A 24,390-nucleotide genomic window follows, 5' to 3' on the forward strand; every position below is an offset into this window, starting at 1 on the left:
TGGCCAGAGTCATAAACAGCATTCAAAAACTTTTCCAGGGCTTCAATATTTTCGTCCTTAATAAGTACCTCTATGTGAATATCATCTGGGCCCGCTGATTTTCCAGTTTTAGCTTTTCTTAAAGCCTTTGTAACTTCGTCTTTTTGGATAGAATACCCATCACTCAAATCACATCATAGGTGTTTTTTCTTTTTTATATCCAAAATTGGGATATTGTGTTTATCTATGAGTTGGTGTGTAGTCTTTTTATAGCCAATAAAAGATTTTATTTCCCTGTGTAGATTAAATGCATCATGCTTAGCATAAAGATCCTCCAATCTCGCACTACCCTCGATACCAAGCATCGCGCGCATAGCGGACTTCGCGCCGAATTCTCTTATCGATATCCATGTACTTGGTTTTATCAGAGTTTTTGTACAGTCTCCTTTCCTCCATAAGGTTATTTATTTTCTCGGTCATCCAACTCTGCTTAGGAGCCCAGTCTCTTTTTAATAAGAATTTGTTTATGTCCAATAATTTATTTTTAGTGTGCTCCATGTCTCTTCTATGGTGTGCTAGATAGGCAGGTGGAATAGTGGCGATGGCGGGCGCAAAGTTGGTTAGAGACATTAATAAACAGAACCGAATGGAAATCTTTGGAGGAGGCTTTTACCATAAAAAGGTCCATACAAACCGTAAATTTTGAAGTAATATAAATTTATTGTGAATATTTAATGCCAGGAAATTAAATAAAGCCTTATTATTGGTGCATAAGACAAGAGATATTCATAGTGCTCAATAATTTCAAAGATATGAATTAATATGTATAATTTAAAAGAACATGAAAAATGAACTGAATGTCGACGAGAAGGCCAACCACTGAGTGACCTGGGCAATCAGTAAGGACTTTAGATCTTAAAACTTTCAAATAGGAAGGGTTTTTGGATTTACAAACTAAGTACTCATTATATTATCGTCTGTTGCGATGTGAAAAAATTGCTACCTATCAGATTATTTCTTTGTAAAAAATATTTTGTGGATCCGAATATTATTAATTAATTGAATTGTTAATATTAATTATCTAAAATTTCCTATTATCTGTCACGAATTGTCAAAGTTTAGCAAGCCTTTATTTCCTTTCAAAACATAGAGGTAGATAATATTGTTGAATTTCGTTGAAATACGTTGAAATTGAAATGAAAACTCTAAGCATAATTTAGACATTATATAGAGAAATTATTCAGTAATAAAACATTTTACAACGACCTAGTATCGAATTTCGATTTAGTGATGTAAACAGAATTTCGTTCATATAATTTCAATTTTTGTTTATTTTCAATTTCACGTTGTGTAGTGACAGTGATTTTTCTCCGGAGTTTATGATTTATTTACAATTTACCACTGAAAATAATTTGTCATTTAAACTACAGTTAAATAGTTCAGTTTACTTAGTAAGGGACGTCGGCGTTGAGGTATTCTTGATTAAGTATCTGTTTTTCCTGGGAGGAATTACAAAAAGCATTGGATATAGTTTGTAATTTATCTAAGACTTTTAAAGTGACTGCGCTTGAAGTACTGATATATCATTTGATTAATAGAATTTAGAATGTAAATTTAAATAGCATCTTCATTCTCCTATTGAGGAGTACTAAGTTAATATGCCACAAGGGTATTGTTGGTCCGTTTCTCTTCCTTATTTACGTTACCGATCTTATAGAAAAAACGTAAGGTGTAATGTTTGCGGATGATACTTCACTCAAAGTGCAAAAGAAAGCAATCAACGTATGGCGAAGTAAACTTATGTTAAAAAGCAAGAAAACTTGCTAACCGGTGTGGCAAAGGTACATAGTACCATAACATAAAGCAATTCCATCTACTAGGCTCCGTAAAATTGCTAAATCTTTTAAAGTGGATTGTGTTATACTTTATAATAAACTCCCAAATGAAATTAAAATATTACCTATTAAAAAATTTAAATGTATCGTAAAAAATAAATTAACATCTAAGGCCTATTATAATGTGAAAGATTATTTGAATGATAACGATACTTGGAATTAATGTTCTAAATTTTATTAATGAATATTGTTATACTCATTTGAATGCTATTGTAACTTTTGTACTTCATCCTGACTTGCACTAAATAACTTATAAAGTTTTACAGTGAATAAAGATTTTTTTGACTTAGACCTTTGACTAAATGACTTGCTTAATGATATTACAGATCGGGAATGGAGGGACCGCCCTAAGTCTATTAAATAATAAATATTACATTGTTACCATATCCTTTTTCTTTAGTGTTGATTTCGCCTCTACAAGAGGCATCCTTAGGACATGTTGACTCGCCAAAATCTGGCACGAGACTCAAGGTCTTGTAATAATTGTGGATAAAAAGGAAGGCCGCTAAGTTTATTCGCCCGTTCTTCTCAGGTCTGGGGTAAACTTTTTCGAATGGGTGGTAGTTTTTGAATTTCAATAAGTGATATCATATCCTATTTTGAATAAAAATATTCTGATTTGGTTTGTTACAATTTGATATCTCCCAGTCTATCTATATCTAATATTACAACCCGACAATACCTATCTCTTGTGGATCATTGTGCATTCCTATTGGAAAGTTGAAAGCAGTTTTATTCCGGTGTTCTAACTCGAACAACTTACATAAGTTATGAAGTCATTTTTAATACTCCCTTTGCTTTCAAATATATAACTTAACGTATTTTATTCGTGCTCATCAAATGGAACGTTATCGTGTTTCATACGTTTTCCACACATCGAACTACGACTTAATTTATTCTTTATAACGGCCGTTCCCAATATTCAGTCTATCTCCAGTTGTGGCCTACTTGAGATAAAAATCGTAACTATCGTTGACTTATCTGTCCCAATAAACTTACCGACGGTAACTCACCTTATCCGCACACGCTGTCTGTCAATAGGAGGACGTTTCAGATTATTGACAGCTAATTACTGACAGTAGAAGGTAGTAATTTATCTCTATCTGTAGATAGTATATTGGGAACGGCTGTTAATCGTCTCATCTAACAAAAAGTTACTGAATTTCAATAAATTAGGTAAAGCCAATTTCTGACCGAAACATAGACGAGACACTTTCGCACGACGTGCCATTAATTGGAATATCATCCCCACCATCTGAATGTGCGTTTTACCACAGTGCGGTTTTCAAGGAACTCTCTTCCACGTACAACCTGATTTTGAAAAATTTCGATGATTCTTTTTTTATTGGAAAGGATATACTTCAAAGATAGTGAATACGGAATCCATGACAAAGTAACGGAACTCTTCAATTCTTAGGAGCAAATTAACGATACTCGTTCGAATCTATTTTATGGTATCCGGATATTTAAGTTAATTACCATAAAATAGTTATACTCAAGTAATTGTCGTAGTGGAATATAATGATCGATGGGACTCCTTAACTAGAATCATCGAAATCGGTTGGCGCGATATTGAGTTATTCCTAAATTTATCATTCACTTTGCTACACGTATTTCAGACTTTTATGGTTTTCTCATAGATGCCATTCGCACGTTCGTTCGCAGCCTACCCTGATCCACTATATAAATTTAAAGAACCACTTCTTTTTACGAAAATATAACTTGTAATCGAAGCCTTTATTAGATTTTTTTCAAACATTAACTGTGTTATTACAAAAAAGTTGAACATATTGTGTCGAACACTTGATTTAAAAAGTCCTTAGTATTACAAATCTGTCTTTATTTTGTTTAGCGTTAAAAAATCTTTACACATTAATTATATTACACAGAAAAAAAAACAGTGTAACATCATCAGAAAAATCAAAAAAACAAACCCGAGATGGTGTCAGGATAGGAGGATGGATATCGTGAGCAGTGCTCTCCTGATTTTTACAGCTATCCTTAGTTTCATCAGCGGCGCCAGAAGCTGCACTAGAAAAATTTACATTGCCTGCAGGAAGCCAGCTCCTTGTGGAACGTAATTCAGATCCAAAAATGGCGAAAGTAAGCTGGGTGTTTCTTTATTTTGTAATTTTGCCATATTTGCAACAAGTGCCTGTTGCGAGAAGAAAATACCATGTAGTGGCAGAGCACCCTGTAGACGTGGTCCATACAGAGAATGGGCGGAAAGAATAAATCCAGAAATAATCAAAAATAGCAAAAATTGAAACAAGAGCATTCAAATAATATAACGATGGATTCTGCAAAGTGCTTGTAACATATATCAGTTAAATAAACGTCTTGAAATATTTAAACACGAGTCGAAGCTTCAAAGAAGATCATATTCATTTGGAAGATTTAGTTTATATGATCACAGATAGATGACAGATGTCAATAATTGCGTTCCGTTCTTTTAATTGTTCCTGTACACCTCAGTTTAAGTTGTGCTTAACGAAGTTTTAGTTAACACAAGATAAATACTGTTTTGTAATGAAAAAAAGATCCACTTTAGACGTCGATATTGTTAGGTCACTGACGTCGTTAAAGTTATATCACTGTTTAACAAAACACGTGACTTAGTCATGATTATATTATTTTTTTGTAACAACACCGCAAATGTTTTGTTTTCAAAACAGCTAGTATCTTTATTACCATATAGTAGAAGTTTATATAAACTTTACAAGATTCTACATTATGTACTTTTATATGTATAAATATAATTTCATAACAAATGATGTCATGTATTATCTACATCTTATGAGAGATTATTTATAACAAAAAAATGATAAACCATGGAGATATACCAGGCTGTTATTAGGTCTTGTTACTGGGCGAATTTCATAATTGTATCTGAATACTATGAAGAACCCTATTTTTATATGCGAAGTCTAAAAAATTAACGTCCTGCCAACATTTAAGAATAAAAATTTCTCGAGCGTTACTGCAGCGCCACCTCTATTCTAGGAACCTTATTATATCTATTGTTTTGAAATAGTGTTGTTGAATTCGTTTGTTTTTTTGTTAAAATATTTTTTGCATTTTGAATTAATTTCGTTCGTTCTACGTGTTATTTATACTTCAAGAATCAACGTAATAAAGTACACATTTTTTTTAATAGTTTATCAGCATCTATCGATGTTTGCAGAGGTCGTCATTACTAGTTTTAGTACCGCAGACTCTCGCTACATGGCCAATAACGCCAAAATGGCGAATATCAAGTAGGTACAGAAGCACTTTGACAGCCGCCAGTCCAGTGGTATATAGTAGAGGTCAGTGGTTAGTTCAGAAAATTCAATTGTTTTTATGCCACACCACACACAAACTCAACAAAAGTGAGGGTCAGAACTAAATTATATTTTTCTTTTATTAATTAAGTGGCGGGATGCAAGTCCATTGGACCATAAAATGACATTTCATGCTTCGTTGCCAGCTAAAAAAGCTATTTAGTTAGAGTTACCTGCACTTACCCAGAATTGATGACCTTAAATGTATATTTTTATGGGACCAGTTTGGACCACTGATACCAGTTACGTTGTCTTTCTAGCAATACCAGCGAAGGGTTAATAATGCGTTATCATTTTCGCATAACTATTTTAGTAATAGTAATTACTAGGCTAATATATTTTATATCTATTATCGTTATTTAAACGGGGCAAAACAATAATTCACACATCATGATATAAAGTGATTTATTGATTTTAGAAGCACTTTGTGACACGAATTTCTTGTGTTTATCAACAATTGACACGGGTTATCGTGTTAGTTATTCTATATTATTATTAGTGGTATAACGCTTTTCGTCAGTATATTGAATACCAAAATAAAATTAAACTGAACTACGAATCTGTTATCGCAAAACAACATCTGATAACCACGCAAATGGTAAGATGTTGAAATATTATACTAATATTGTAAAGCTCTAAGGTTTTTGTTTCATTGAACACGTATATCGATGGGTCTAAATGTGGGATTAAAACGTAGAGACTTCTTATTGCAACTGGGCGAAGAATTCGGATTACAGCTAATAATATTTGTTAAAATTTTAATATGCCCTTACCCTAATAATTATTCACGTCTATTTGTTCAAATATATATTTTCTCTCTCGTTTTCTTTTATAATAAATATAACATAACCTAAAGCAAGTTTTGAGATCGCAGTTATTACGAGGGGCAATACAATAGTTCGCACAGCTGCGATTTTCTCTCTCGTTTTCTTTTATAATAAATATAACATAACCTAAAGCAAGTTTTGAGATCGCAGTTTTTACGAGGGGCAATACAATAGTTCGCACAGCTGCGATGTTTTCAGGCGTGACCGCTGTTCTTGGTAGACCTGCAGAAGAAACAGTGCTGAGCGACACACGATCGCGTCGGAACTCGGCATACCAGCGGTATAGTGTCGTTTGACTCGGTGCTTCAACATCATAAATTGAAACAAGTTCGCTGAGACATTTATCTTGAGATAAGCCGCGACGAAAATTGTGAGAAATTATGGCACGGAAATGTTCACGAGTGAGCTCCATTTCTGTCAACGACGTGTCAACTTTAAACCAGCATATTTTTTGTTTTTGAACTTTTTTTAATTGTATGAATGTCAGTAAGGTTCTAAGAGGCCAGTATTCAAATTCTAAAAAAGGTTTTATTGGAAATATTCTATTCCCGATCATTTCAGTGTGCCCCTCGTATTGTATTTTAATGGTTATTTATTTGTGCTAAACATGCTGTGTACACACCCTCCTCGTGGAGTTGGAGCCTATCTTGTATTTAGCTGATAGTTTTTTTGTAAGTTATTTATTTGTTGTAACTCTGTTGTGTGTACAAGAACAGCTATTCCTTTAGAAACTCCAGAAAACCTACCAAAAAGATAAGAATAACGTATAAGGTGTGTGTGTGCGCGTGCGTGGATGTTGTGTGTGAGCGTGTGTGTGTGCGTTTGCAAATGAAATAGATCTAAGTTAGAATAATCATTGTTATATGTTTATGCAATAAGGCATAGCGCTGAGTTTCGAGCATAATATGTCCTTATATTTGATATTTGAAATAATTTTGTATGTCGTGTTCGATAGGGTTGAACCTGAAATGATATCTTTGCAAGTACTTAGTTCGCTGCAATCTACTTTATTTGATAAAATATCGTGAAGAAATACAATGTCGTATTGTGTTCTTCTATTTTATAAAGTGTCTAAATTGAAATTCTAATTCACTTTATAAAATAACAAATTGCTTAGATTTGAAATAGTGACATCTCAAGTCATATTTCTAATATGCAAATATTGTAGTTGAGCAGGTTATCAACTGTATGCCGGTTAAAATAACTATCCGAGATTATTATTTTATTTTATCCATATCGTGGCTTTAGTGTTTCAATAAGATTTAAAGAACAACTTTTTTTAATCAATCTATAGGTTTGGTATTTGTGTAAGTTAAGTGTGACAGTTAAGGACTTTTTATGGAAGATGTGGAAATTATGGAAATAGAGTCATATTAATCTTAAACCTGGACACAATCCATGGGTGACTTAATACCTTCCATCACTGATTCAAATCTTAAACTAGATATCGGATCTTGAATGTCGCCGCTAGCCATTTTAAAAAATACGTTATAAATTACCTCAAGTAGGTAATATAATGTCTCTTTTTTATGCATAAGCGTACAGTATTCTGAATCTATCTATCTCTATTTTTGCATTTTGAATTAATTTCGTTCGTTTTCCGTGTTATTTATACTTCAAGAATCAAATTTGTTAATAGATTCCCAACACCTATCGATGTTTGCTGAGGTTGTCATCACTAGTTTTAGTACCGCAGACTCTCGCTACATGGCCAACAGCGCCAAAATGGCGAATATCAAACAGGCACAAAACACAGGCACTTTGACAGCCTCCGCGCCAGTCCAGTGGTATATAGCAGAGCTCAGCGCGCGCTTTAAATCCTTAACACAATTTTCTAAAACAACATATAATCATCTTTTACAACCACATAATATAATTTAAAACCTACACATTCTTAATTCAAAAGTCGCAGAGACGTCAGATTAGCTCTGATATATTCGGTATTGTTTTTTTTTTATATCTGAGCATAGGGTATGTCTTAAGGAATGCGGTTATGGTCATAATAATATTTTATGTATCTAATAAATGAAGATATTCTAATTAGTAAATTTACCCATATTTATTATGAATTTATGCGTATGTTCTGAATTATTTTTAATTTTACATATTTTCGCATAAAATCTATAGAAGTTATGAAATATTCATGCTTTTGTACATAATACCTAAATCTCAATGACAATTTTTATTTTTTTAGTACAATTAAGCATTAAAGCATACACACAACTTCAAATTTTCACACGTCTACGACCAACACCTATTTTTGCATCGCGATTTTAATATTATTCTATTCCATCCACAGATACGCAATAGAGTTGCAAGGTGGCAATTGAATATGATGATTATTGTAGTATGATAAAATTTTATGTACGGTCTGAGAATCGGTCGTTATCTATTTTTTTTACCCCAAAAATTTTAATTATTGAATTTTTTTTATTACTTTATATGGCAATACAACGTTTGCTGGGTCGGCTAGTAATATAATAAACGCTGTACTAATGAATTGTTTGTACAATTTAATACTGTTTTCATAACATCATTTATAGAGTTTATTATATGATCGCTATAAAATGACAGGTAAAGGCAATAAACAGAACATTTTAGTGTTTTAACCTTGAATAATCAATATTGATAAGATTAAGTACGAGTTTATAATATACAGTTGCGTACAGATAACCTGACAGCGCGATAACAAACAATTTTAATTTGTCAATGTCAAGTGGTTGACTGGTAACGACTTGTCAATCAAAATCGGTCACAGTAACCATAGATTCGCTTTCCTTTTCTCTCTTGCTTCATCTCCGTCGTGCGCTTTGTTAGTTTATTCGCTAGTATATTGTAAGTCTACCCGTCTTTGTGATGCCAAGCGTACAAAACGATAATACATACAGAACTCAAAGTATTTAAACCTAACTTTAACATTTAAATTAAATACCTTTAAGGGCTTAAAACGCGTCTAACTTTAACTGTACTGTATTTTTTTATAATTTATTTATTTAACCTGACGTTTAGTGACCTTTGCAGATCACGTTTTCAGGGGGACTCCATGCACAGGAGTCGTAATAGTATATATCATAGTTGTCAGTGTGCAGTTTAGCGCCATTTGTTGCCTCGGAGGTGGTATTTGCTGTAGACAGATGGTTTTTGGCAAAAAATACTGACAGTGTCTTCTTATTTTTTGGTACCAGTATTTTTGGTTTTTTTTTTTGGTTCGATAAATTTAGCTCATCTACTCTATTGAAATTTGGATGTTTTTTTTTTAATATTGTTTCTTTTTTTATAAAAAATCATAATAGAAAACAATAACCTTATAAATATAGGATATGTGCGTTTTCTTGTTTGTTTTGCTTTCGATGTAACTACACAATCAAATGAGAAACGTGCCCAGAGGAGCGCAGTATGAACTTTATAAATACCAATATATTTTGTTTATTTCAAAGATTGTATATACATTTTAGTGGTTGAGATTCCCAGTAGGTTGTCTTAGAACACTTGTATTGGGAGTATCTCACAACTTACTTAGCGGATACATAATACTTGGTAAACAATTTAGAAATAAAAAAAATGATTAAAAACAAAATTTTACAATTAAAATAAATCTGAAGACTGTGTGGGTGTGTGTGTGTGTGTATGTATGTGAGTGAGTGTGTGTGTATGTGGGCTTGAGTTTGGACCTTTATACGAACCTGCGTGCTTTATATGAACTTTATATTATGAACGAAGTCGCAAGTAGAACATAAATTACAAATTCAATTTTTTTTATTCAAAATAGGATATTATGGTATAACTTATTGAAGGTTAAAAACTACCACCATTAGATAAAGAATTCTTCAGACCTGAGAACTCAGCGGGCTTCTTTTTTTTTCATAAAGAATATTGTTACAACGGTGTAATCGTACAATAAAATTTATTATTTAACAGCCTGAGGGTGTTCACTCCATTCCAAATCTATGGTATCATTAAGAAAGTCATTTATGTTATAGTAACCTTTACCACACAAACGTTTTTTAACAATTCTTTTGAATTTTGTCATACATTTGTTTTGAACAGTTTCTGATATCTTTTTTTAAAAGCATGTTATGTATCGCCCACAAATGACTTACTAACTCGACTTATTAAAGTTTATGTCTATTCCTGGTGTTAACATTATGGTTATGACCACAGAACAGGTAACCATGATCCTAGCAAATTCACTTATGTAAAGGCCGGCAACGATTGTTCTGGTGTTGCAGGAGATAGTGGGCGGCGGTGATCGCTTAACAATAAAAAAAAATACGTCTGGTCTTGCAGATAAATATCTTATATTTTCAGGTATCCTAAAACGAATATTTATAAATGTTGTTTTGTAAATACATTATAATTAACATTAATAATTATTAAGAATATATCGAGTAACAACAGTTACAAAATAGAAACAAATATTCATACCTACAACTTCTTCATTCTTTTCAATTTCAAATATTTTAGTATATAAAGTTACTTATTGAACATCAAAATCTACCTCCCATTCGAAAATTTAAGCATCAGAATTGAGAAGAATCCGCGCAAGAAACTCAAAACAGATAATGTCAAAGTCTATTAAATGACGGAAGATAATTATTATCAAAGAAATGAGCGCAAAGTGCACAATACCAATATTGACTTACTTGATTTATATATTTACATTACTGTCATTAAATAGTGACTAGACACTGCACTGATAACTACTTTGTTGAGCTACATTTATATATGATAATAATAATAATATTGACACACTTTTACACAAATCATCTTGCCCCAAACTAGGCATAGCCTGTACTATGGGTACAAGACAACAATATATTTATGTATTTATATAGTACGAACCTGGGAGTTCTAACTTAGTAGTCAGGGTCACTAACCATTCGGCTACATCGGTCGTCAAATAACTAAAAATTTCACGACGCTCACACTGTTTACTTCGTTGCATAGCAAGAATACCACGCACATGTGCTTGGGATCTACCGACTCACTCTCTTTCTCTCTCCTAATTTCTACCTTTGTGTATCTTTCTTTCTGTCTCCCTCTTGCGTTGGACGCTATTCGTTGCTAACGCTCGCGCTGGCCTGTAACAGGTATACTACGCGCATGCGTTCGAGTGCCACGCATTAACTCTCGCTCTGTCTCTTTCTTTTCCCCCTCCCCAGGAGCGTTGAACGTTTAACGCAACAGTGCTTTTATACCCACTTACTCCATGGTAGTGGTAAACGTTTACCCCAACCTTACCTTGAAGTTTAACTTCAATAACTATCGTGCCCGCGACACATGCAGTAGGGCTTCCGCGGAAACTCATAATCAAATCATGTCAAAGAAATTACACTTACCAATGTCAAAAGTTATAATTTTTACCATTTACCAACACTTCGGCAATGGGTTGAGCTTTAATGAGAAGAAGTGGCAAGAAAGTCTGTTACTCTATTAAACCAAAATTTACAGGTTTATCGTTTTACTTAAGTACACGTAATTTTATCGTTAAATTGATACTTTTTTAAATTATGAATGTTTTGACTTATATTGAAAAAAAAAGCAGGATAACTCAAAAATGGTTCACTTTTGCATTACTTATGCAAAGGGTTAAAATTATCACAAATACTCACTCCCTACCATCTATTAACGGGATTCCGTTGAATTACCAATAACCCTTTGGCAGCGGTCAGGCGCACCCCAGTCTCAGCTCGATCCATTTGACCGCGTGCAACGCAGAGCAGCTTGAATTGTCGGGGACCTATTGCTCTGTGAACGGCTGGATCACTTGGCGTTGCGTAGAGACGTCGCTTCATTGTGTGTCTTCTACCGCATTTATCACGGGGAGTGTTCCGAACTGTTTCACCTGATTCCTGCCGCCGAATTCCACGTTCGCACGACACGCCATAAATTAGGATATCATCCCCACAATATGGGTGTGTGGCGGGCGGTCCTCCACAGTGCAGTTTTCAAGGAGCTTCCACGTACTACAAAGCTGTCGAATGATCTTCCTTGTGCGGTGTTTCCGGGACGATACGACATGAGTACCTTCAAAAGGACGGCAACGCAGGAGCGGAGAGAATTACAGGAGTAATTCCTCTGGTGGTGGTGGAAGAGAATGTGGGCGGCGGTGATCACTTAACACCAGGTGACCCGTACGCTCGTTTTTTTTTCCTTTTCCATAAAAAAACCCTGGATATAAATATTGGTATGCTGCGACGCCACTTGATGGTGACCTGCAACAAAAAGGGATACCATAAAAGTCTTCCCCATAAAAAAAAAAACATATATACATGCTAATTTACATAGTGATCGGTTAAACAGTGTTGGAGTCAAACGATAGCGATAACAATGATTATAATATACAAATACCAATTAACATAATATTTATGTTAGGTATATCTTGTCAGTATTAACAAGTTATTGAAATTATGTAGGTAATGTTAAATAAACGATGTTTAAGATATTATAGCAATGAAGAGAATAATGAAGTTTTTAAATTTATAAATATTCGTATCAGGATACCTGAAAATATAAATATAAGAAATTTATCTGCAAGAGCAAACGTATTTTATTTTATTGTTAAGTGATCACCGCCGTCCACTTTCCCCTGCAACACCAGAACAATCGTTGTCGGCCTTTACGGAAGCTCTACGCGCTTTTTGAAGATACCCATGTTGTATCGTCCCGGAAACACCGCACAAGGGAGTTCATTACAGCTTAGGTTCTAGGTGGAATGTTACCGTTGGAAGATTACCAGTGGGAGGCTCCTTTGCACATGTTGCCGGCTAGATTATGGGAACCACAACGGCGCCTATTTCTGCCGTGAAGCAGTAATGTGTAAGCATTATTGTATTTCGGTCTGAAGGGCGCCGAAGCTAGTGAAATTACTGGGAAAATGAGACTTAACATCTTATGTCTCAAGGTGACCAGCGCTATTGTAGTGCCGTTCAGAATCTTAGGGTTTTTTAAGGATCTTGAGCGGCACTGAATTGAAATGGGCAGGGTGTGTTATTTACCATCAGCTGAACCGCTGCCCTTATTGTCATAAAAAAGAGCGTACAGACAAAGTGTACGAAAGAGAAGTATGTCTTCAGTCAGTTTGTTTATGTAAAAAAAACTGTGGCATAAATTTATTTCGGTATCCCTAAAGCAATACGGAAGAGAATTCTGGATCACTTGATAAGAATAATTGTCGGGACAACAAACTATTAATTACAAAAGATATCGCGTGTAACATGTACAAGTACACAAAAGTCACTTTTATATGACCACTGAATCGAGAACATTAATATTATAATTAAAATATAATTCTGTCGTTAATGTACATGATGTCTGTTTGCCACTGTTTGTTTTAAACAAAGCGTTATTTGTGTGATATATTATTATATACTATACATATATATATGCACATGTTTATCGTTTCAAAAGATCTAAAGGTCGTCTAAATGTGTCCGTATATTGAGCAATGCAAAGCGGGGAGTGGTAGGTACTAATATCTTCCCTTTCTTGGCGTGCGTCTGTGCAGAATAGGATGTCGCTATGCCAACTTAATGTAGTGGGGCCCCCATATCGAAGGATTGGCGAATAGGCTTAGTTCTGCAGCATATGCTGTTAAGAAAATTAGACGGTTAACTGACATAGATACGGCGCGATTTGTATACTTTAGTTATTTTCATAGTATTATGTCCTATGTTATATTGTTATAGGGCAGTGCGGCCGATATTAATACCATCTTTGTGCTGCAGACGAGGGCTATTCGCGCAATTAATAACCTAGGTTATAGAGAATCCCTACTTAAACATTTTATTCAGACAACTTCTAGTTTGTATAATAATAGTTGATACCCCGCGACTAGTCCGCGTACACAAAGGACTGAGCACATAGTAGCGACATTTCAATTAAATTTTTAAAAGAAAAGAACACCTATAACATATGCTGTCGCGACACTTTTTGTTAATCCATCCTCCTCTGTGCCTATCGGTGGCAGGTCACAACCTTGGTTTGACTGCTCCTGCAAAATGGCCTCTCGCCAAATGGAAGAGTGCTATAAGGCTTGGGTCAATGCGGTGGTATCTAAAGATGACAATTCCGGCGAACTTAAGAAAAACTACAACCATGCCTCCAGGTCCCTCAAAAGGGTTATTGCTAAGTCGAAGCACATTAACAGAAATGGCGAGAGAGTTGCACGTCTTCCCTCGGGAACTCGCTGGCCCATTGGGACTCTTGATGACAAAGGTGCACCATCGCCGCATATTCCTCGGCTCGAGTCATACACGCCTGAGGTAAAAATCCGGCATGGCGCCGTGCTTAAGGCGTTCTTCACCTTGGGCATTCATAAATCGAGCGGCTCCGATGGCATTTCCCCAGATAGTGCTGCGGACATGTGCTCCGGAATTGGCGCCAGTTCTTACCTGTCTTTTCCGGCTCTCCTACTCATTAGGTGTAGTCCCGAAATTATGGAAGGCGGCTTTGTGAAAGTGTGCAATGACGAAGGATCTGTCTATTCTGCAAGTTGTTTACCAATGTTTGCAAAGAACTTGTTTACTAAATTTGCTAATTCATAAGGTGAAGATTTGGTGTTTTCTAATTCTTTCTTCTTAGATTTAGTTTAAATATGTATGTATATGCGTCAGATTTAAGAAGTTACTTTTTTTTAAATAAAATTTCGTTCCATTAAAATTCACTCATCAAATAGCTGAAGGTCGCTCAATTCTCAGATCCTATCTGAGAAAATAAAAACGTTATTTATGTTATAGCTACCTTTACTACATAAACGGTTTTTAACAATTATTTTGGATTTTGTAACACATTACTTAATAGTGAAATGCTTTCTAAAACGATGAAGCTGTAAATCTTAATTTAAAAGAGGTTTTTACCACTTTTTCTCTTTAAAGCTCTATACTTTCCGAAATAGTGGTAAATGTATAAAGAATACTACTTTGATTTGATTTGTTATACTGAAACTTTGATTTGTTGTTAAACAACAGCGACGAATTGTTAAACACTTTTTTTTAGCGACACGCGCACACTAAAAACAAAGTGACGTGCGTATCGCGAGTGTAAGACGTATCTGACATACATACTAAAGTAATAAACCTGGCGTGTTATTATATTATTTATTTAGATTTAAAAATATATTGTCGATATAATTACATCACCAGATACTTCAAACATTTGTACAATTTGTATGATACAACATCGGTTCTATTAATTATATTTTATTTCATTTTAACCTTCATGATACCGCGTTACTGGAGCCTTGAAGAAAATTGATAAATATTCAATTATTTATAGCAATTGTATTGCGAAGTATTGTTCTTTTATTTGCCTCATGTCACTGCGCTCTTTTCAGAAACCACTTCATTCCAAGGTCACATAGCTAGTTTAAAGTTATTTTAATACTAGCTGTTACCCGCGACTTCGTCCGTATTAACCAGTGTAACCATATTAGTTGGAATTTCAATGCTACCACATGTATAAATAATATATATTGTAATATAATAATATATATAATAATAAATATATTTTTATATGTTTTGCCTTTAATAAAAACTTATTATTATTATATATATATATATATATATACACAAAACTCTTCCCAGGCGTCTTGGTGTAGGCTCCGTCACTTATTTATTATTTTTGTTTTGATGCACATATCGCCAATATGAAAAAATATTACTTGGCATCCCGTCACAAACCGTTTGGAGAATGCGGTTCTGAGATTTGCGAAGTCTATCCCAGAAGGAAGCAACTCTTTTTCTCATCACAGCATAGAAATCGGGCACCCTTGATTCAGCAACTCTCTCTCAATATCACAGTCATACTTTTTTTTTTCAATATATTTATTTAAAACTTTACATATTTATATAAATAAAACAGCAAACCAAAAATCACGAAGATTTGTCCGGATTGGTAACATGAGTTGAGTTCGCAATTAAAATAAGATCAGATAAAACTTAAGTAAGTAGTAAAACTTCAGGTGCTCTGTAAGAACATATCCAAGGTATTTAAACTCTGTTCAACTCGAACCGCAGAGTCATCTAACAACACCTCAGGTGCCCTCTCCGGACCTTTGCCCGCACGAAATACCAACATTTCTGTCTTATTAAAGTTATATTTCAGTCCGTGAGCATTCGCATAAACCAGTGGGGGGCTCCTTTGCACAGAATGCCGACTAGATTACGGGTACCACAAAGGCGCCTTTTTCTGCCGTGAAGCAGTAATGTGTAGCATTTTTGTGTTTCGGTCTGAAGGGCGTCGTAGCTAGTGAAACTACTGGGCAAATGAGACTTAACATTTTATGTCTAACGGTGACGAGCGCAATTGTGCCGGTAACAATATTTCGGTTTATCAAGAATTCTGAGCGGCACTACATTGTAATGGGCAGGGCGTATCAATTACCATCCGGCTCGTCTTGTCATAAAAAAAACAATTTTTCGGGTTAATACATAGCATACACAAATAATAATAATATAGCTTTCTATTGGCAAAACAATTTTTAAAATCAGTTCAGTAGATCAAGAGATTACCCCTCCCCTACAAATTCACAAACTTTATCTTTTTATAATATAAGTAAAGATAATTTTTGTATTACTACTAAAACTATCATGTGTATGTGATTATGGCGCTTGTAACTGCCTCGGAAAATATTAGGTAACTAATCAACTGGAATTGTTGTAAAATTCCTAGTAGAAGTCTAGATCAGTTTGATAGTCTCATCTTAAGTGCAACCAGGTGGAAACGTGTTAATCCTTAATAACATTTTCGGTGGGGTTTTGTTTAGATCTTACAATATACTAGCGTAGAGACAAACAAGGCGTGCGAGAGAGAAGAACATCTGTAACGGAGATACAGCAAGGTAGCAACGAAAAGCGAATATATTACTGACGAAAAAAAGCCCACTGAGTTTGTTGCGCCCGTTCTTCTCAGGTCTAAGGTATACTTTTTGGAATAGGTGGTAGTTTTTGATTTTCAATAAGTGATATCACATCCGATTTTGAATTAAAAATTTTTGAATATGAATTTTTCTAACTATTATTTACTAATAAAGAGTTAATGCTTAGCTTTCATTTGATTACAAGACCAATTAGGATAACATTCTACCCTCAAATTAATTACAATCAGTCATTAAACTGTCGTTAACATGGAAAGAACTGGTGAAAAATGTTAATTCTATAAATTGATGGATTGAGGTTAGTTTCCATACTTTACTAGACCATTAGCAACATAGCCATCTATGGGTTTGTTACTTGAGCTTGTAATTCGATATTTATAATTAGAATTCTCTTACTTCATCCCCACCATCTGGATATGTGACAATCCTCCACAGAGCGGTTTTCAAGGATTTTTTTTTCCACGTACAACCAAGCTATGAGAGCATCCTTGTGCGGTGTTTCCAGGACGATATGACATGGGTATATTTAAAAAAAGCCCGTACACTTTTCTTAAACGTGCACGCTGGCAATGCAACTGTAATTCCTCTGGTGTTGTTAGACAATATGGGCAGCGGTGATCACTTAAAATCAAGTACCCGTGCGCTCGTTTGTCCTCCTCTCCCATAAAAAAATCAAAACAAGTGTAATTTTTTAATAAAACCTAATGCAATTAGTCCACTTACAACCAAAATATTATCTTTAAGGATTAAATATATTATCTATCTGAATATAAATACTTACACTAAATTACCACTGGTATAAAATTTTTGTAACTATCTAGTAATCTTTAGGTTAAAAATAATCATATATGTGAAAAATCCTAAATAGTTTTTGGAATAGGAGGACAAATGAGCGTACGGGTTACCTGATGTTATGTGATCACCGCCGCCCACATTCCCTTGTAACACCAGACGAATCACAGGAGCGTAGCCGGCCTTTTTGAAAGGTGTAAGCGCTTTTTTGAAGGTACCCATGTCGTAATATCCCGGAAACACCACACAAGGAAGCTCATTCCACAGCTTTGCTAAGAGAAAGTTCCTTGAAAACCGCTGAAAAACACTGTGAAGGAACGTCACACATCCAAATGAGGACTTATTGTTTAATAATGCAATAAGTCTTTTTAGACGCGTTTTATTAGCTTCACCTGTGTGTATGTTTGATTGTAACCGACTAATTTGGGCGCGATTTCGACCCACTTTAAACGGCCAGATTTCTTTCAAACTTCGTAGATTTATCGAGAGCCGATGACAAAACAATAATTTGATACAATTATTCCATTTTTCAATTTGCAAAATAAGATTTTTGGTATTTATATAATTTTCATCTATCGTCTATAGGGCAGGAATTCATGATAATTTTAAATCGCTTTTCTATAAAAAGCGTGTTTTTCAGTTTGTTTTTTAAATTACTATTTATCCAAAAACAATAACAATTATTGTGATAAAAATGTAAATTTACTTCTATATAACGCGTTATGGTTTGTAAAAAGTATCAATAAAGATTAGATAGTGGAGTCTTCCTTTTTATGCAACTATCAACTATAGGTAATAATATTATGGACACTTTCTTCCTATAGCGATAGAGCTACGGTCGTGTTAACGCGCGTCCGCGCAATAGTCGAAGTGAAAAATGACTCGAAATAAATTTTACAATGTTTTTAATACATTTCTCAAGTGTTTTCAAGTGCCTGAAGAGAAAAGTTTGGTTTTGCAGAAGGTTTGGTGCAATATTTGTTTAATTTTATGATTAAAATGCCAATGTTTACTTTACATTTGCTAGGTATTTATACCCGAGTAACTGGAGAGCTGTTATTGTTTTTTATACAGCTTATAGTTGAATTTTATTATGTAATATTTATTTTATATTAGTCTTATAACACATATTTGTAAAGTTAATCATAAATATTTTTCTTATTATTTAGAGTTTAAAATAAACATAGGATCGTAATGTCATTTGAAAATTTTAACTAAATAATTTTATTCACATTCGGTGAATACTGAATATGTTTTATATTCATCAACGATTCCAATTGCTAGAAAAGACGTGTTTATGAAAAGCGTAAAACTCCTATTAAAGATACTCTATATATTATATTTAATGATGAATTTGAAAGCAAAACAACGCGATGTGTTTGTAATATATAACTGTGTTGAGGAATTGTTTTAACACGATAATTTTAAACGCGCGTAATAAATTATCACAGATTTTTTTTACTGTCATATTAACTAACCGCAGCTTGCAAGTATTTTTTAAGAGTTTTAGTCCTTACGACGATTAAATATTTCACCGATATTCAAACTATGTCAACAATGCTAAGTCCAGTAATACGGTCCAGTAACCTGCAGTTAAGATTAATTATTAAAACAATTGTACCAACACATGTTCAGTACATATTAGTACAAATAAAGAAAATTATGATCATCTCTTTGAACATTGTACCTACATGATAAAGCTAGATTTTCTATTTTAACCGAAATTAATAATCCCATTCTGTTAATTGAAAAATAAAGACCTTTCGCTTACGACAACTAGATATAAATCACAAAAACTCCTTACCAAAAATTAATAATTAATATGAGAAGAGATCTATCAATTACGTAATACCAGATTACATTAACGAACTGCTCAAAGAGCTGCAAGAAACGTACATAAATACCACGAAAATCAAATCATGCTTTAAAAGATACTTATTTGATAAAAATGTTATGTATTTGTTCTGTACGAGTATTGGCCAATATACTAAAAAAAAAGTAAACTTTCTTTTCTAGTCTTCTTTCAAAAGTATTTAATTTAAATGCTACTTAGTTAGTAGTTTGAATGATTATGAATTACTGTCAACTTATACAAAGACTAATAATGATCAAATTCCTTTTTTGCTTCGATCTTTGGATCACATGAATATGTTGATCAAGTTATTTTAATGTCAGTACATTTATGAAATTTTAATATACGTTCACAAAAATCGTCACCTTTTCGCTCTTAATAGTGATTTTCATTATTATAACACTAGAAATAAAGGATTGCTTGTAACTAATTCTAGTAGGCTTTATAAGATACATAATAGCTTTAAGGGTAAATGTATTCACTTTTATAATAAAGTCCCAGCCATTGTTCAGGCATTATCTATAAATAAATTTAAATGTTTTATTAAAAATGGCTCTGTCGTAAATTCTACTACTCCACAGTGACTAGTTTACGATTATTTTATAGCAACAGAAATGACAGTACAAGATTGTATATTTCAGCGCAAAAAAATAGTGTTGGGAGAGTTTCTTGCGCCGCTTCGTCTCTCTCCGAGCACCATTTGTTTCCCAAATGGTAGTAGTGTCTAGTAAATAAGAAATGACATCAAACAGAATTCTAAAGAAGTCAACTTTTAGAAAATATATGTCTTTTATGCCTTTAAGCCCCGAGGCCACTCGAGCCCAAAAAATTAATTTACCCCGTTCCCATAACGCTATCATCTAAAAGTGGGTGTAAAACTGTCGGAATGCGGAGAAAGTCCATCAGATATAAAAAGGTATCATCTGCTATAAAAGTGACAAGGGGATCGAGGATCGGTACTAATTTAGGAACCGGTTTTTTCGATACTTAAGCCTACTTAGTAAAACAATCTGTGATCCGGCACGCATACCAAAAATGGGGATATAAATCAAATTGTTAATTTCAAATGACAAATTATTGCTTATTCGATCTTGATCAAATTCAAATGTAATATTTTGTTAATTTTTAATTGTAACAGTATTTATGGCCAGACTAAGTATAATTTTCTGACTGTTAATAGGTTTTAAGGGTGAAACAAGCCTTCTGTAGATGGTAGTGGGTAGTATTTACAACTGATTTTGGACCAGAATGTTTTGATTCTGAGAATAGTTTCTTCCTTTAGGCTCTAGAACCGGTTGTTGGCTACAGAACTACATAGTGATTATTCTAGAAATATTAGACGAATTAGCAATAAATTCATTTCCGATTTGCTGAACGTCCTAGCGGATACCATGTATATGGAGATATTTTGATCATCTTATACGAAACTCTGATAATCATACTGTAAACACCAGTAGCAAACATAAACTTGTTATGCCTACTACTCGGTTAAGTCGAGTTATTCCTTGTTGGGCGATGTATATGCTTTTACATAATGTTCCAAGGAAATATACATAACAAAAATTTGTCACGAAATTGGAAAGAATTGTTAAATAACGTTTATATGAAAAGGTTACTTTAGTCTATAACATAAATGACTTTTTAAATGATACAGCATAATATAGGGAATAAAGTGATCGCGCTCAGGCTATTTTGTAATAAATATTAGTATAAAGAAATTTTATTAAAAAAAGAAATGACGAATTTAAATATATCACCCACAATTTGAAATTGCCAAAATGTACAAGTTCTTTAACAATAATACAATATATTGTTTTTCATTGTTAATTTTATAATATATTTTAAGAACTTAGATTAAGGATTGATCTCCGCTGCGCTCCAACTAGATACCGCAGGCGTAGTCGCGAACTGCTGCAATACTGCTAATACTAATACTACGCCCAATTGGGTGTAATCGAGCCATTCTCGAACAATCTGTGACGGTGACGTGACATGTTCTATTAAACATGGCTAATATTTGAAACTAAAATGCCGGGTTGCGTAGTAAAACTTTGTAAAATAATACTGCAAGAAATAAGAAAGACACAGGGATGACATATTATCAGTAAGTATTTTGTTTATAAGTTACACAACTTGAAAGATGCCATTGAGTGTCAAGATGCCACGCACACAAGCATCTAACATTGCCGTAATAAAAAAGCTATTGTTCTTAGGTAGTGTATCTAGTTGGAGCGCAGCGGAGACCAATCCTTAACCTAAGCGTTGTGACCTCTCATGATAATTTGAACAGTCTATCTATCCTTCAATAAAATAGAGAATTTACTAGAAACTGTGATTATCGTAATCGCCAATAACAAATATTAACTTGTTATAACTACTCTGTTAAGCCTATAACTTAAATAACTTTCTAAATGATACTGCACCTTGTGAATGTATCGATCGCACCAGTGTATTTAATTAATTAACTTAATTTTAAAGCATTTATTTAGTTTCGGGCTGAAGGGCGCTGTAGCTAGTAAAATTACTGGGCAAATGAGACTTAACATCTTGTCTCTAGGTGACGAGCGCAATAGTAGTGCCGCTCAGAATTATTGGGTTTTTCATGAATCCTGAACGGCACTGCATTGTAATGTAGGGCGTATCAAGTACCATCAGCTGAACGTCCTGCTCGTCTCGTCCCTTATTTTCATAAAAAAGCAATGTTATTCTAAAGAAAAAGTAATGAATGAATCAAAATTTGTAAGCTCAAAAATTATGCTACAATTTCTAGAGATACGATAGTGCTAAGTAATTATGCGACCCAATGCAATCTTTTCGAGATAACGTAAAATTGTAATAGATTTTATTTATAATAACTATGTATAATTGACAAGGCAATCAATTAACATATACTTATCTATATATATAATACTAGCTGACCCGACAGACGCTATTCTGTATATCTATATATATAAAAATGAATTGCTGTTCGTTAGTCTCGCTAAAACTCGAGAACGGCTGGATCGATTTGGCAAATTTAGGCCTTGAATTATTTTTGGAAGTCCAGAGAAGGTTTAAAAGGTGAATAAATAGGAAAACGCTGCTAAATTAAATAAAAACAACAAATGATGTGTCCATACATAGAAGATTTAAGAATTTGTCAAAAATATTTAATAACATCAAGAATTTTCTTTCGTAAAAAATGCTCCCTGTTGTTATAATGAAATTGTTTCACAGTGGAACTGTCAAACCGTGCGACACTAAATTCTCTCATAGAAAATATTTCCATACAAAACAAATATTGAAAATTAAAATAATTATGGGTCCTAAATCGAAATAAAAAGTATCCTATCTCTCAAGTTGGACTAAACTGCACTCCATGGAGTAATCCCCATTAAATTATTAATATGTCATTTTACTGATAAGGTAACGTACTTTCGAGATCAGTTTAAAGTTTTTTTATACCTGTAATAGTTATGGAATAATCGCCTGCTCACACTTAACGATTACATCCTGTATACATAGACACTTACCTACCAAGTGTCTTCAAGTCCAAATTTGCTCTAACAATTTTCAAAGAAAAAAGTCTTTTTTTCTATGAAAGTGATAAAAAACGAGCGTACGGGTCAGTAGCTGTAAAGTGATCACCGCCGCCCACACCAGAGGAATCACAAGATCGCTGCCGGTCCTTTATAAAAATAAACGCGCTTTTTTTAAGGTAGCGATGTCGTATCGTCCTGGAAATACCGTACAAGGAAGCTCATTCCACAGTTTGGTCGTACGTGGAAGAAAGCTCATTGAAAACTGCATTGTGGAGACTATGAAGAAGAAGGGGTTCTAGAGGAACAAATAACAAATAAGTATTTTTAGTGGGAAGTGGGCTAGATTATCGATACTACAACGGCGCCTATTTCTGCCGTGAAGCATTACTGTTTCGGTCTGAAGGGCGCCGTAGCTAGTGAAATTACTGGGCAAGTGAAACTTGACATCTTATGTCTCAAGGCGACGAGCGACGCAACTGTAGTGCCGCTCAGAATTTTTGGGTTTTTCAATAATCCTGAGCGGTACTCAACTCAACTCAACTCAACGTCCTGTTCGTCTCGTCCCTTATTTTCATAAAAAAAGCAATAATTGAGAAGCTTTTCAAGGTCAATTGAAAAATAATCATAAATCCTGATTAAAAATTGTCATTTTTACAGTTGGACTATAAGAAAATGGCGCTTATAACCGAGGAGATGGATCTGGAGAAGGAGTATTCCCCGAGCAGATGGTCTACCAGATTCAACTCCGCTGAAGAGGTGCTCCAGAACCACGTCGCGGTAGTGACATCAGGTGAGATTTATTATAGTATTTAAGGTATTGAGGAACGTAAAAAAAAAAGTAGTACTTCTGCATATTTAAAGTGAAAATGTACAGTTAATTTGATAATAAGTTTTACAAAGTAGCATAATCGTGCTGTGGCAAGAGATCAAACGCATGCCACGGATATCAACTACCTGAGACGTCTTATTGTGAGTGCCGATTTGTATTGGAAGGAATCGGTACCGCACCCATAGATCATAACATTGCTGTTGTATTGGATACTCTTAACGTTGTAAAAGTCAAAATTTCAGTATTAAAAAATATATATTTTGCGATTTACTACCGCTTCGAAAAAGTTGAGCTTTAATGAGAAGAGTGGCGTGAAACTCATTTTCACTCTTTTTTTATGGAAAAGGAGGACAAACGAGCGTACGGGTCACCTGATAGTATGTGATCACCTCTCTCACATCTTGCAACACCAGAGCAATCACAGGAGCGTTGCCGACCTTATAACGCGTCGAATAAACGTATATATTAATTAGAAAAGTGAAAACACATTGGCACG

At 34.1% G+C, this 24,390-nt stretch overlaps 1 protein-coding gene across 2 annotated transcripts in view; it reads left to right on the forward strand.

Moving 5' to 3' along the window:
* LOC126965720 (kynurenine formamidase) overlaps positions 1–24,390 on the forward strand; it is a 55,374-nt gene that overhangs the window by 1,521 nt on the left and 29,463 nt on the right. The window contains exons 1-2 of one of the 2 annotated variants that reach the window (XM_050809473.1): positions 18,504–18,656; positions 23,723–23,855. In XM_050809473.1, coding sequence (XP_050665430.1) covers positions 18,570–18,656; positions 23,723–23,855 — 220 coding nt within the window. In that variant the 5' untranslated portion in view covers positions 18,504–18,569. Of the gene's footprint in view, positions 1–18,503; positions 18,657–23,722; positions 23,856–24,390 lie in introns of those variants that run through there. The other variant, XM_050809474.1, reaches the window with a different exon arrangement.

The sequence above is a fragment of the Leptidea sinapis genome, chromosome 8, assembly GCF_905404315.1.
Source record: "Leptidea sinapis chromosome 8, ilLepSina1.1, whole genome shotgun sequence".
In the NCBI taxonomy this organism is placed as follows: Eukaryota; Metazoa; Arthropoda; class Insecta; order Lepidoptera; family Pieridae; genus Leptidea; species Leptidea sinapis.